This window comes from Mus pahari, chromosome 4 (genome assembly GCF_900095145.1).
Source record: "Mus pahari chromosome 4, PAHARI_EIJ_v1.1, whole genome shotgun sequence".
NCBI classification, from domain to species: domain Eukaryota; kingdom Metazoa; phylum Chordata; class Mammalia; order Rodentia; family Muridae; genus Mus; species Mus pahari.
This window is the reverse complement of record NC_034593.1, coordinates 90,801,002-90,813,869: the sequence shown is the minus strand read 5'-3', so window position 1 is coordinate 90,813,869 and position 12,868 is coordinate 90,801,002. Positions and strand designations below refer to the sequence as shown.

The 12,868-nt window shown below is 45.7% G+C and overlaps 1 protein-coding gene across 2 annotated transcripts in view; it reads left to right on the top strand.

Annotated features, from left to right (window-relative positions):
* Cd101 (CD101 molecule) overlaps window positions 1–12,868 on the top strand; it is a 36,346-nt gene that overhangs the window by 17,839 nt on the left and 5,639 nt on the right. For both annotated transcript variants that reach the window (XM_021196807.2, XM_029537937.1), the window contains exons 7-8: window positions 2,852–3,262; window positions 7,368–7,811. In XM_021196807.2, the coding sequence (XP_021052466.1) occupies window positions 2,852–3,262; window positions 7,368–7,811 (855 nt within the window). The remainder of the gene's footprint in view (window positions 1–2,851; window positions 3,263–7,367; window positions 7,812–12,868) is intronic.

Genomic DNA, 12,868 nt, shown 5'->3' with positions numbered 1-12,868 from the left:
GAGACAGGGTTTCTCTGTATAGCTCTGGCTGTCCTGGAACTCACTCGGTAGACCAGGCTGGCCTCGAACTCAGAAATCCACCTGTCTCTGCCTCCCAAGTGCTGGGATTAAAGGCGTGTGCCACCACGCCTGGTTGTGTCCAATTCAGTCTTAACGCAAAAGCAGAACACAGGGCTAAGAGTGAAACCCTGCCTAGATGAGGTTCTGCCACACCTTGTGCTTCCTCTCTCCTGACTTGCCTTGAGGGACTTTGAGATGGCTCAGATGTGATAAGCTCCAGGTTTGGGCAAGTCACTTAATCTATCCCTACCAGTCCATGCCTCGATAAATCTCTGATGTACCATTGAACTGGGATGTGTCTATTGTGCCCCCAAAGCAGATAGTCTTGCATGGCAGCCACCCCCAGCTCTGTGCTGCTGAGTGATGTTTTTGTTAATAGTCTTGATCTTGCTCATGAATTCATGCCTTAACTTACTCGCCCTTCCCGGGATGTCTGAGACTGCTTCCACGAGCCTTCCTTTTCCTTGCTCTTGGCTCCACGCCATGAGGTTTCCTTCTTAACACCAAAAATTCCTTCTCATTCTCTTGTACAGAATTCTCCTCCTCCTCTGAGTTGCTACATTAATTCTTTTGGGTTTTTTCTTTTCTTTTCTTTTCCTTTTTTCTTTTCTTTTCTTTTCTTTTCTTTCTTTCTTCCTTTCTTCCTTTCTTTCTTTCTTTCTTTCTTTCTTTCTTTCTTTCTTTCTTTCTTTCTTTCTTTTTTATGGTATCTAAGTCTGTAGTGCAGGCTAGCCTGAAGTTCTCAGTCCTCCTGCCCCAACCCACTAAGTGCTCTGGTTCCAGTTGTATGCTACAATGCTTGGCTTTGCTTTTCTTTCTAAACTCAGGCTAGCATCAGTCTTGTTAGGTGGCCAAAAATGACCTTGAACTTCTGATTCCCCTCCATGGTAGTCATGCATTTATCCCACTGTACCCAGTTTTGTTTTGTTTTGTTTTGTTTTTTAAAAAGCAACTGTTCATTTGGATTAAAGCTTAGGTATGTCCTCTGAGTCTCCATGTTTTTCTAGGGGAAAAATTCTTCCCATGGATACAATCTACCTATTGACAACCTCCGTGTTCATTATCTAGAATGGTTTGTCTTCTGGTCTTGGGATTTACATCTAACTGCTTCCAAGGCATGCCTTTATTCAGTGACATAGTGTAGGTCGTTATCATTGTCCAAAGAGGTCCCTTCCATATTGTTCTTGATGTGGTGGTCCTCCCCACGTCCCAGCACCACAGATTAGAAACTGTGCCCTCCGCATGTTAAATTCCCATGGCAGGCATAAAAGATCTTTTATAAGCACTTGTCTCTTCATCGCCTCCTACTTTCCATCCTAAATCTGACTTCCAACCACACTTAACTGCCTGGATTCGGTAATCCCCACTTCCTTTTATGTGGAATTTCTTTGTTCTCTATTCATCAGAATGGCTGCTATTGATCTTCAAGGCTCAGTTCAGAGAAGTCTCCCCTCTCTCCTGACCTTGGGTTAGATAAATCTGCTGGGTGATCCTGACATTTGTTCCATTACTGCATACCTCTGTCCTATATTGGTGACCAATTCCCAGAAGTCTTTATGCCTGTCCTATAATTTCCTCTAAACCGTGATTCACTGACAGGAGCTATACACAAAATACCTAGAATAGTCTGGTATGCGATACACATAATTCATAAATGTTTGTTGAAGGGGGAATTCAGGGACCTACTGGTAACATCAAGAGAAGCAGAGTTATCAACAAGAGATGGCAAAGAGATTTGTGACATTTATTATTCATCTTAGGACAAAGGAGAGGCCACTGGAGTTAAAGGATAGCAGACCCCATGTCCATGTGGTAGTTTCAAATGGACTGGCTGCAAAAAGTTAGCATTGTAACAGCTTGCGAATAACTTCCTCTTGTGTATTCCTGTTTGAAGGCAGCTCTAACTAGACGTTGACAAATTGGAGATCCAGAAGTGGTTCAGAGGCAGGGCGCTCATAATGTCATTTTCTCTCAAATGATGCAAATATGCTATGGAAGAGATTCCTCTGCTTAAATATGACAGGATAGTCATGTGGGGGAAAAGCTGGGCTTTTTTTCCCATAACTGTCCCTCATCCCCACACAGTAAGGGCAGAAGGAGAACCAGCAGATGGAAGTTATGAAGAGAGAAACATCAACTCACAATCACACAGACTTCTCACAGTCATGTCTGGCCTTTTGACATTGTGACACTACACTGTCATCTACAGAGTTCATGCACAACCAAAACACCAAAAGCAAAAAAAAAAAAAAAAAAAAAAGAAAAAAAAAAACAAGAAAAAAAAAAAAAAAAAAAAAAAAAAAATCATAGTGTTTTAAGTCCATTTACAATTCTGTGTTGGGTCCCATTCACAGTTCCTCTTAGCCACATGCTGCCCGTAAGACGGACAGAGCTCAGTGATGGAGGGGACAGCATGGAGGGGACAGCATCCTCAGATTATGAGTCATACCAAAGTTGGATGGACAGTTAGGGCAGCTGTTGCAGGGGAATTCAGCCACATTGTGGTTGTAGAGCTGTGGTTCTCAACTTGAGGGTCAGAGATCATATGTAGCAGATATTTTAACTGTGACTAACAACAGTAACAAAATTATAGATATGAAATAGCAACAAAATAACTTTATGTTAGGGTCACCACAACATGAGGAATTGTATTAAAGGGTCTACTGCTGTAATAATGGCTATTTGTCCTGGTTAACAAGCTAACTTAAAATTCTGGTGTGTGTGTGTGTGTGTGTGTGTGTGTGTGTGTGTTCGTTTCCAGTAAAGTAACTCTTTCCATTATTTCCTTCAGAGAGCAAACTGAGCGTGAACTCTAGCAGTCAGGTCCAAGAGCTATCCATCAGCTCCAGCACTCAGATAGAATGTGCCATCTTGTCCCGATCTGCTGGAAACCTTCCGTTATCCATCATTTGGTACTTCTCTCCCGTTTCTGCAAATGCATCCTATCTGAAAATCCTAGAAACGGACCAAACCCATGTTGTAAAATATGGGGATGAATTTCAAACCCCTCGGAGCAAGCAAAAATTTTATTCTGAGAAAGTTTCTCAGGACTTATTTCTGCTGAACATTCTGAGCGTGGAGGACAGTGACCAGGGCCACTACCACTGCGCTGTAGAGGAATGGCTCTTATCCACAAATGGCACTTGGCAAAAACTCGGAAGAAAGACTTCAGGACTCACAGAATTGAAACTCAAGCCCACAGGTAAACCTTAAGGACAATATTGTCATACATTTTTCTATGGGATTTTTTTCCATCGACATTTAAGGTGTGACTATGAGGAGATTAAAAAATATGATCGGGACAATAGAAATAATAGGCACCTACAAATGACTACAGGACAGGGTCGCCTCCCAGAGGAGGGGAGGTTGCTTAGGGTGAATCAGCCTGAGGTTTTTAGCTCGAACAGGAACAAGATCCCTTTGCCTGGTTTGCTTCTCAGCTTGGCAGCCTGGTCCATGCAGCTGCCCAGGGAATCGTATCTCCAGAGCTCTATAATAACGAGCTGTGTCACTCCAGTGGGGGCCCTACTGTAATTTGGCAGAGAAAGAGTAATACGAAGCATATTTCTCCCACTGTGAACAGAAACTGTACAACTCTATGGGGATATGTGGAGAAATTGCTTTTCAACATTTGCCTGCCTAAACATAAGGCAAGTCAAAGTAGTTAACTGTTGGAATGGCTGACTGGGGGAGTCATCTCCACCTCTGGAGATCTTTAAAAGGGTAACGGAACTTCCATCCATTCCAGCTAGTCTGTGAGTGCAGCTGTCTGAATGCAGACGGGCTGTACTGGGTCTCTCGGTCCTGGCTGGGTCACCTCTAACTGTTGACTAAGGTCAAATGGGTATCACAGCTAAGGACCTGGGCGAGACCCAACAGTGTGATGTAAATAACTCAATCTAATGTGGTGTTTCAAGTACTTCGAGATGACATTTTTTTATAAAGCCCCTAAGATTATAACTGGACATTCCCATATGATAGAAACGCGACTGGAAAGGTAAGTGAGACAGGGCTCTTGCCGGTGGCTTATAGGCTGCAAGAGACGGATAAGAGAAACCAGCCTAGGGAGCAACCTCTCCCTCTGTCCTTTCTCTTCGGGTCCCTCCCATTCTCTGTTAAGCTTGAGTGCTCCCCAGGGAGTAATCCTAGGTTCTTCTTCTTAGTCTCTGCTTTTCTCAGAACTTCTAAAACCCTGCCCTGGCTTTAACTATTGTCTACAAGCTAATCACCCCAAATCTTTGGATTTAGATATTCTGAGCCTTGTGCTTTTAGACTCTACTGTTCACTTCTACTTGGACACCCCCAGAGACCCCATTTATTATCTTTTCTGACTCTCATGATTACTTTGTCTTCCTACATTCTGGATCTGTATTACTGATACCCCTGCCTTCCAGTTGTCTTAGCCAAACACTTGACTGTGCGTGCCTGCACGTTTTTAAGGAAGCAATATCTCTTGGCTCAAGCCAGTGTTTCTATGGTAGAAATATGGCTTCTGGATTAGGTCTTTTAGTGTATCAAGAAATTCTCACAGTCTGTACTGTTAGGTCAGTTGGATTGGGAGGCACCTAGGAGGTTAGTAGAGTCCACTTCGGGTATGTTTATAAGAACATTTCCAGAGAGAGAATCGCTAAGGGGAGACCTGTCTGAATGTGTGTGGCCTGGGGTTGGGAGCAGAGCACCAGACAGAATAAAAGGGATGAAGAAAGAAGTCCATGGGTGTGGCTGTGCTCTCTCCTCCTCCTTGCCATCCTCAGAGTAGCTTTTGCCACATGCTCCAGCACTATGAAATTCTGCCTCACCTCTGGCCCAAAGTCGAGATGACTTTGGACTGAAATCTCTGAAGCTATCAACAGAATAAGCATTTCTTCCTCTAAACTCTTTCTTTTAAGTATTTGTTACAACAGCAACAGCAGCAACAGCAGCAGCAGCAGCAACAACAACAACAACAACAACAACAACAACAACTAATATAGAAAGTTGATTCCAGAGAGGTGGGGGTCAGTGCTGTGACCCAGCCTGATAAAGTAATTCTTTTCTTTTTTTTAAAGATTTATTTATTTATTATATGTAAGAACACTGTAGCTGTCTTCAGACACTCCAGAAGAGGGAGTCAGATCTTGTTAAGGATGGTTGTGAGCCACCATGTGGTTGCTGGGATTTGAACTCTGCACCTTTGGAAGAGCAGTCGGGTGCTCTTACCTGATGAGCCATCTCACCAGCCCCTGATAAAGTAATTCTTAAGCATTTGAAACTGGGTTGATGGAGGAGTTTGGTTGAAAAAGTAAGTCAGAGTATTTTAAGCGGACCTTAATGGACAATCCTGGTGAAAGAAAATGCTGGTAGCAGTATGGACAGAGAGAGAGACCTTGCTCATGAAATTTAACATGGAAATGGGAGCTTTATTGGGAAGTGGTCTAAAGGTCATTCATGTTGAATTCTGGCAAATATTTTATTCATTCCCTGAGACTTGAGTGAGGTTGAACTCAAAAGGAAAAAAAAAAATTCCGAGGCAACTCAGGATATGGCCTGGTTACTGCGCCTTCCTTTTAGCCAGGTTTACAGTGACAACTAGTGACAAAAAAGAGCAGAGAGATGTGAAAACTTTGACATCCACCCAATAAAGAGGTTCACCCAAATCTGAGGAGTGGGGAGTCAAGGGAAGTTGGCCGCACCAAGGAAAGGCACTTTGGAGGCATCTCAGGAATTGGCCAGACCCACCCATCACAGACTCAAGGATGTAAAAGAGTAAACTCATTGAGGAAAGGTTTGCTCGAAAGCCATGTGTGGTGGCATTCAGCTAGGAAGACTGAGGCAGAGTAGGACAACTTCGAAGACATCCTGACTTACAGAGTGAGTTCCAGACTACCCTGAGCTACTGTGATTTTTTTTTTTTAATGACTTTCCCTTGAGGTGAGAGCAACATGACCGGAGTCCCCGGCTTACACTGAGCTCTGTAGGAAGTTCGTTCTGTAGAATCCATTTTACTGGGCACAGCTGCATAGGCCCTAAGAAGCCACTGAAGCCGTGGTCCAGGGACTCCTAATTGTAAGGCAAGCCATGCACATGGCCCTGGTTTTGTAGACATGAAGGACATGGAGGTTATTAGATCATGGAGCCTGGAAATCCCCAGTCACACAATAACTTTGTTTCCTTAAGTTGTCTTGCTCAGGTATTTTTGTTGCAGTGATGAGAAACTGACTTTCCTAACACAGTGACATTTCTCAACTTGAGAATGCTTGTAATTGACCAAAGTCTCTTAAATTACCGAGGGTGCCAAGCTCCATGTGATCACCATGTGACTATGGGCTGATGGCTGCTGTACACCTGGCTTAGGAAACAAATTATGGAATAAGCTGCCAGGAGATACTGTGGACATCACTGTGTTGGGAGCTTTTCCCCCAGGTCAAAGGAAGAAAGAATTTCAAGAAGAAAATAAACCTTAGTGACCATGACTGAAGGGATCTCTTAAGCTTGCAAGTGGTCCTTGGTTGAGTATTGGAATGAATTAGAAACCAATTTGCAAGTAGGGAGTAACTGAAGGCACGGACACAGAGAAGTTGATGTGAATGAAGATTCTACATGATTCCCCATGTAGAGCAAGTAAATACTAATTAGACTAAACATGGGGGGGGGGGTAGAAAACAAAACAGATTAATAAATGAATTTGTAGTGGAGTGGTAAATGCATTATACACTGTAATGTCCCACCTTGACTTTTGGTTATTCTTTGTTCTAAATCCTGGGGATTTTATTCCAAGTCCTTGTCTGCTGGCTAGTGGGGGACAGGGAGGGAGGAGGAAGACCAGAGCTGTTTAAGACATACTGGTTAATTACTCAGACGGATCCCTCGGGCGGCATTCTGACACTGGTATCAATGTTTCTGTCGCTCAGTGTGTCTGAACAAGATGACATCTGGGTGTGGTGGGGGAAGGTGATTTCATAAGGACTGGCACTGCTGTAATACTTAGCTTGGTGGAATATGGAAAGTTGTGAGATGAGCAGCACCTGTGGCAAATCAAAGAGGAAGTTCAAAGGCGGGCAAAAGCTGTGAGCCTGGCTGAAGTCTATTTCAGCAGTAGGCTCGACAAGGCAAAAGGCTAAAGGAAGGAAGTGGTTAGCTCGGTTTGTAGCAGAGAATGTGCTGGCAAGTGTGACAAAAAGGAGAAGCATCAAAGGAAAACATTCATGATGAAGGTCCTCATGTCTGGAGAATCCCAGATGAGATCTCCCAGTGGAAATGATAGGGCTCAGAGGTGGCCAGGCCAAAAGTCTTGCTCTTCTCTAACTGTCCACCACTTTGCCTCCTAGGAAGCCAGGTCCATGTCTCCAAAGTGAGCTGGACAGGAAATGCTACCGAGAATGGAGAGGCGGGCTTCCTCTGCAGCCTAGATGGCTCCGGCAGCACAGCCTCCCTGTACTCTGTGACGTGGTACTGGGGCAGAGGAACCGCTACAGCTGCTGCTGCTGCCAATGCCACCGCCACCACCACCGCCGCAGCAGGGAGTCAAATGCTGGTGCACCTGCAGTATGACGGCTTGCTGCAGTATGGCCGAGAGGGGAGCCGGAGGCTCCAGCACTGCTACCGATCCTCTCCCACAGACTTCGTCCTGAAGCTGCATCAGGTGGAAATGGAGGATGCTGGGATGTATTGGTGCAGGGTGACTGAGTGGCAGCAACATGGCCACCCAGGCAAGTGGATCAACCAAGCCTCAGGGGAGTCGCAACGAATGGCGCTCAGGGTGCTGCGCTCAGGTAACTTGGGCGTCACTAAGCCACCGGCTCAGGGGCCATGGCATACCCTCTTCCCCTCTGCAAATCCTGCTAGCCTTGTTTCCTCCTTCCTTCTGGCTAATGACAAGATTTCAAATTCCTCAAAGATAACTTTACTGCCTTTCTCCATAATAACTCATTTCAACCAGCAGGGTCTGTATGAGGTTGGGGCACAGATACCTGACTAAGGCGCATCCGACCTGTCCGACCTTCCCTGCCCAAGCAAAGAGCCATCAGCATCATGTATGCCTCTGATGCCCAAACAGCATGTGCAGCCAGCATCCTTACCTCTTGGCTGATGCTCTAATCTCCAGATGCTGTTTGGTAGCGGAAAAGAAAATGAGGCAGAATAAGATGGTTGTGGTGGCGATCGTTCTGCACTTCGACGCAACCGAACCAGAGTCATTTACACCCAAACCCTTCCTTGATCAAGGGAAGGACAGAATCCAGACACTCTTCCTCAGAGAACCACTGCTGAAATCTACCCGACTCCCAGAGGCAGAACAGTTGCTGTGGTTAAAGCTTCAGGGACTCTGGCCCATGATCCTTTGGCCCTGTGACTGAGCCTGCAGCAGCATACCATGGCAGGAGTGTGCGGCTGAGCAAACCCACTCACCCCGTGTCTAAGGAAGTCAAAGAGAAAGGAAGAGGAAGGGCTGGTGTCTCACTGTCCCCTTCAATGATGTGCCTTTAATAACACAAAGATCTCCTACTAGAACCATCTCCCACGAGGCACCACCACCTCCTAATAGAAACCAAACTGAAGAGCAGACCCTTAACACATGGACTTCTAGGGCCTCAGATGGTCATTTAAGACCCAAAGGGTAGCAATGGTCATTTAGTGTCCTCTTTCCATTGTATCATTGTGTCCTGGAAGATATCAAAGAGAGGACAATGTCATAGAGAGTTAGTTGCCTTCTGGGCTCCAACAAAAAGAACCACCACTCAAAGGCCTTTGACCAAAGAGTAACAGCTCTTTCTGTAGGGAAGTCATCCTCAGCCACTGCCTCAGCCTGGTGTCGTATGAGACATGTGATAAGCATCTATGAGGCATGCGGTAATAAGACACATCTTCTAGCAAGACCAATAAATTGTGGCTGGCTATAGGATCTGTCAGCTAATTATCTTAGCTACTTCTTTCTTATTCCAGTGAGACTCAAGAAGGTGAAAGGTGAATTACAGGCTGACCTTCTGTTGGAAAAGGAAGACTAGAGAAATGAAGGCAAAGTCTTAGTACTCTACCACAGGAAAGATAAATGGATTTATCATAAAATTGACATTCCTAGGAGACCAGCTGGCTTTAGTAACTAACAGTTCCTGGAAGGAGAAGGGTCCATGTGTCAATTTTTCACAGGCAGAGAGAGAGCCTCACTACATCCAGTTAGGGTCCACCTGAAGTGTTCCCTAGGGCTCCATCATCCTCTCCTCCTGTCTAATCTTCAGGGCTCCATCATCCTTTGTTCTTCAGTAATTTTTTCTCATGTTTCCAGGAAGAATTTTTCTTATCAGCTTTCCATTACATCTGGGTTCTCCCTACAAATGTTTTCCTCTGGAATTCATGAGCCCCATAGAGTCAGCAGTTTTTATAGTAGACTAGGTAGCAGCCATAGAAAGGACAGACTCCATGACTAGCAAGCATAGCCCCTATGAGACAGGTGAGATGCTGCACAGCATACCTGTGTGAGAACGTGTGGAGCAGGTGTAATGGAGGAACTCCGGAGAGAGACAGTCAAACAATGGAGTCACTTGTGCCTCCTCTGAAAGTGCTCACAAGCCTGGGCCATGACCAGCAGGGTTTTCACTGCAACTAACACCATGTGTTCCCAAGGCAATCCTGTGGCTGAGACACTGGCCTGCTCCACCTCGCTGCTCCTGGCTGGTGCTTAGGGAAACAGGCTGGAGTGACAAAAAGGCCTTAGGGGTTGGAGACCGTAAGCCTAAACTCGGCTTACAGTCCTACCACGTATTAGCCGTATCATCAGACTGTTTCCTCGTATGGGGCTTGGCTTTCTCATAAAAAGAGGATCATAATACAAATATGTTTTTTAAAAACCTAGTAAAGACACTGGCGTATTTTAAGTTTTAGATAAATGTTAACCCTTTTGTCTTTATACTTCCAGCCAAACTTGTTACATATACATACCTACACTGTCATAATTTCTTTTCATGTTGCTCACGTAAAAACACTTTGACAAATGTGACTTAAGGAGAGAAAAGGTGAATTCTGGCTCCTAGTCCAAAGATGTTCAGCTGGGTGGTGTGCACCTTTGAGCCCAGCATTTGGGAAGCAGAGGCAGGCAGATCTCCACGTTGGAGGCCAGCCTTGTGTACAGAGCAGGTTCTAGTACAGCTAGGACTACACAGTGAAATCCTGTCTGGAAAAAACAAAAGAAAAAAAGATACAGTTCCGGATGGTAAGAAAGTCAAGGTGGCAGGAACTTGAGGGGGTGAGTTCCATTGTGTCTGCACTTTGGAGGAACCAGCAATGAGTGCTTATGCTTGGCTTACTTTTCCCTTCTTTAGAATCTGAGTCTAAGGAATGATGCCACCCACAGTGGGCAAGCCTTCACACCTCAGTTATCAAGATAACCCTCCACAGATTTGCCTGTTTCCTAGGTGATACCAGATTATGTCGAGCTGAGGACTCTAACCATCACACGCACCTAATATGCTTATACCCATCTATGTAGCAGACTGTTCTAATTTGCTCAATAAGTAATCATATGAGATCTGCGCACACAAAAGTGCCTATGGCAGAGGTCACTCCCACAGAGTCGGGAGAGTCGAATCTGCATCATCAGAGAAGTAGTCCCAGGATTCAGAGAGAGCAACCAAACCTTGGCCAAAGGGTCAAGGATGGACGCTGTCTGGGAAGGTTCCCTAGAGTGTGGATGAATAGGAAGAAGGAAAACTATTCTAGGAAATGGTACACACGATGGCAAAAAAAATCTAAAACTCCATGCCAGAGCAAGGGAACCTCGTTGGCAGAGAATGCCTGAATCTCAGTGTACAAGGCTAAGCAATGGGAGAACGGGTGTGGGAATAGCACAGAGCTAAGATGTGCTTGGTGTCTAAAGTGAGGGAAGGTCCCTTTATCATGGCAGTTATGGGTTGCTACTGCATAGGTTCAGGTGCAGCGGTGACACCCTCAGAGTCACATTTAGAAGGTTCCCATTGGGTGGAACAGTGAAGCTGAGGTGGAGGGAGGCAGACAGAGCAGGGTGAGCTACATGGAACTGTAGCCAAGATGAGGGGAGCCGGAGGCCTGAGCTCAGGCGGTGCTAGTGAGGAGGGACGAGTGAGAGGTCAGTGTTTGGAGGTTCCTAGCGAGCTAGACATCTGTGGGCAATGAGTGAGCAGAAGAAGCAAATCAGTCCTGGGGCTTAGGTGGAGCACGAGGCCATTTACCAAGCAAGCAAACCCAGGCTTAGAGGGGGAGATTGGCCTGATATGTACGAGTTGAGCTGGACCGAAACTCAAAAAGAGTTTCTAAGAAGCATTTATCTGGGAGGTAGAGGGAGTTCCAAGGCTGACCCGCACCTGACTTGTTGTACACTAGGAGATATCAATGCGTGGCCAGTAATGATGCTCAGGAGAGGACGCCCAAGGTAAAGCGCCAGGCATCAGTGGTGGAGAATCACAATAGGTATCAGGAGGTGAGAGAAACTCAAGTGAGGGAAGAATGCAATAGGCTGCTTAAGATAATCATTGGGAAGAGAGGCCCCTAGGTCCTGCAATCTTTATATGCCCCAGTACAGGGGAACACCAGGGCCAAGAAGTGGGAGTGGGTGGGTAGGGGAGCAGGGTAGGGGGAGGGTATAGGGAACTTTTGGGATAGCACTTGAAATGTAAATGAAGAAAATATCTAATAAAAATAATACAACTAAAAAAAAAAAGAGATAAGAATAGGAGATGCCTCAGGGCTTAAAAAAACAGCTGTGTAACCATGGTAACTGGAGTTCAGGTCCTAGGACCCCTGCAACAAGCCAGGCATGACCTCATAGGCACGTGTGACTCCAGAACTATTGGTGACAAAGTAGGAAGGCTCTCTGGGGTTTGCTGGTTGCCAGTCTAGGCAAAAAGTAACATGAGCTACAGGAGGGACCCTGACCCAAGAGGACAAGGAAGAGGCGCGCGCGCGCGCGCACACACACACACACACACAGAGAGAGAGAGAGAGAGAGAGAGAGAGAGAGAGAGAGAGAGAGAGAGAGAGATCTTCACTGGTTCTAACATGGTAAAGGCAGAGAAGCTATCTGAAAGTCAACCTGAGGTGGCTGAAGAGTGAGGAAGCAGACAGGTTAGGCGTAAGGTAATTTCTCAAGGGCTGTAAAGGTCAACAGAGAAGACCATAAGAAATGGCAGGGAACATTGATACATGAGGTTTAATTATTCGTTGTGCTTGAGGTTCAAGTTGCTGGCTTGGGGGCATGTTTACAGTACACAGAGGAAGAGGCAGTGAGTTGGATGGAGATGAAGTCCATACACTAGCCCAGCATCTCCTCCTAACATCCTTCCTGGTCCGCATCTGAGCCATTGTGATTCTCTGCCATCACCCTGCAGCTACCTGTACCTTACAGATCACCACTAGGGGGCATCCAAGACAGGCACAGATGTTGGCCAGCGGCTCACAGTTGACTTGTGCTGACTGCCAACTCTGCATGTTGGTAGACTCCAAATCAAATACAGCTTACAACTGCTCCTCATTTCGCCACCTCCCCTATCTGGCCACACCGGATGGGGTTAGTTTTAGAACTTCACGAAAGAGCCATGGATCACGTGACTTGAGTGGAGGCAGAGCAGACATATCCTGGACCTTGCTCCCCCGCCCTCCTGCCCCCAGCTCTCTCTTTACAGTGACTCTCTAGGATGAGCGCTATAGGGCTGAGCCTTTTTGCCTCATCTCAGTACAAATGTGTTGCCTTTTTTTTCTTTTTTCCTTCTTCTTCTTCTTCTTCTTCTTCTTCTTCTTCTTCTTCTTCTTCTTCTTCTTCTTCTTCTTCTTCTTTCTTCTTCTTCTTCTTCTTCTTCTTCTTCTT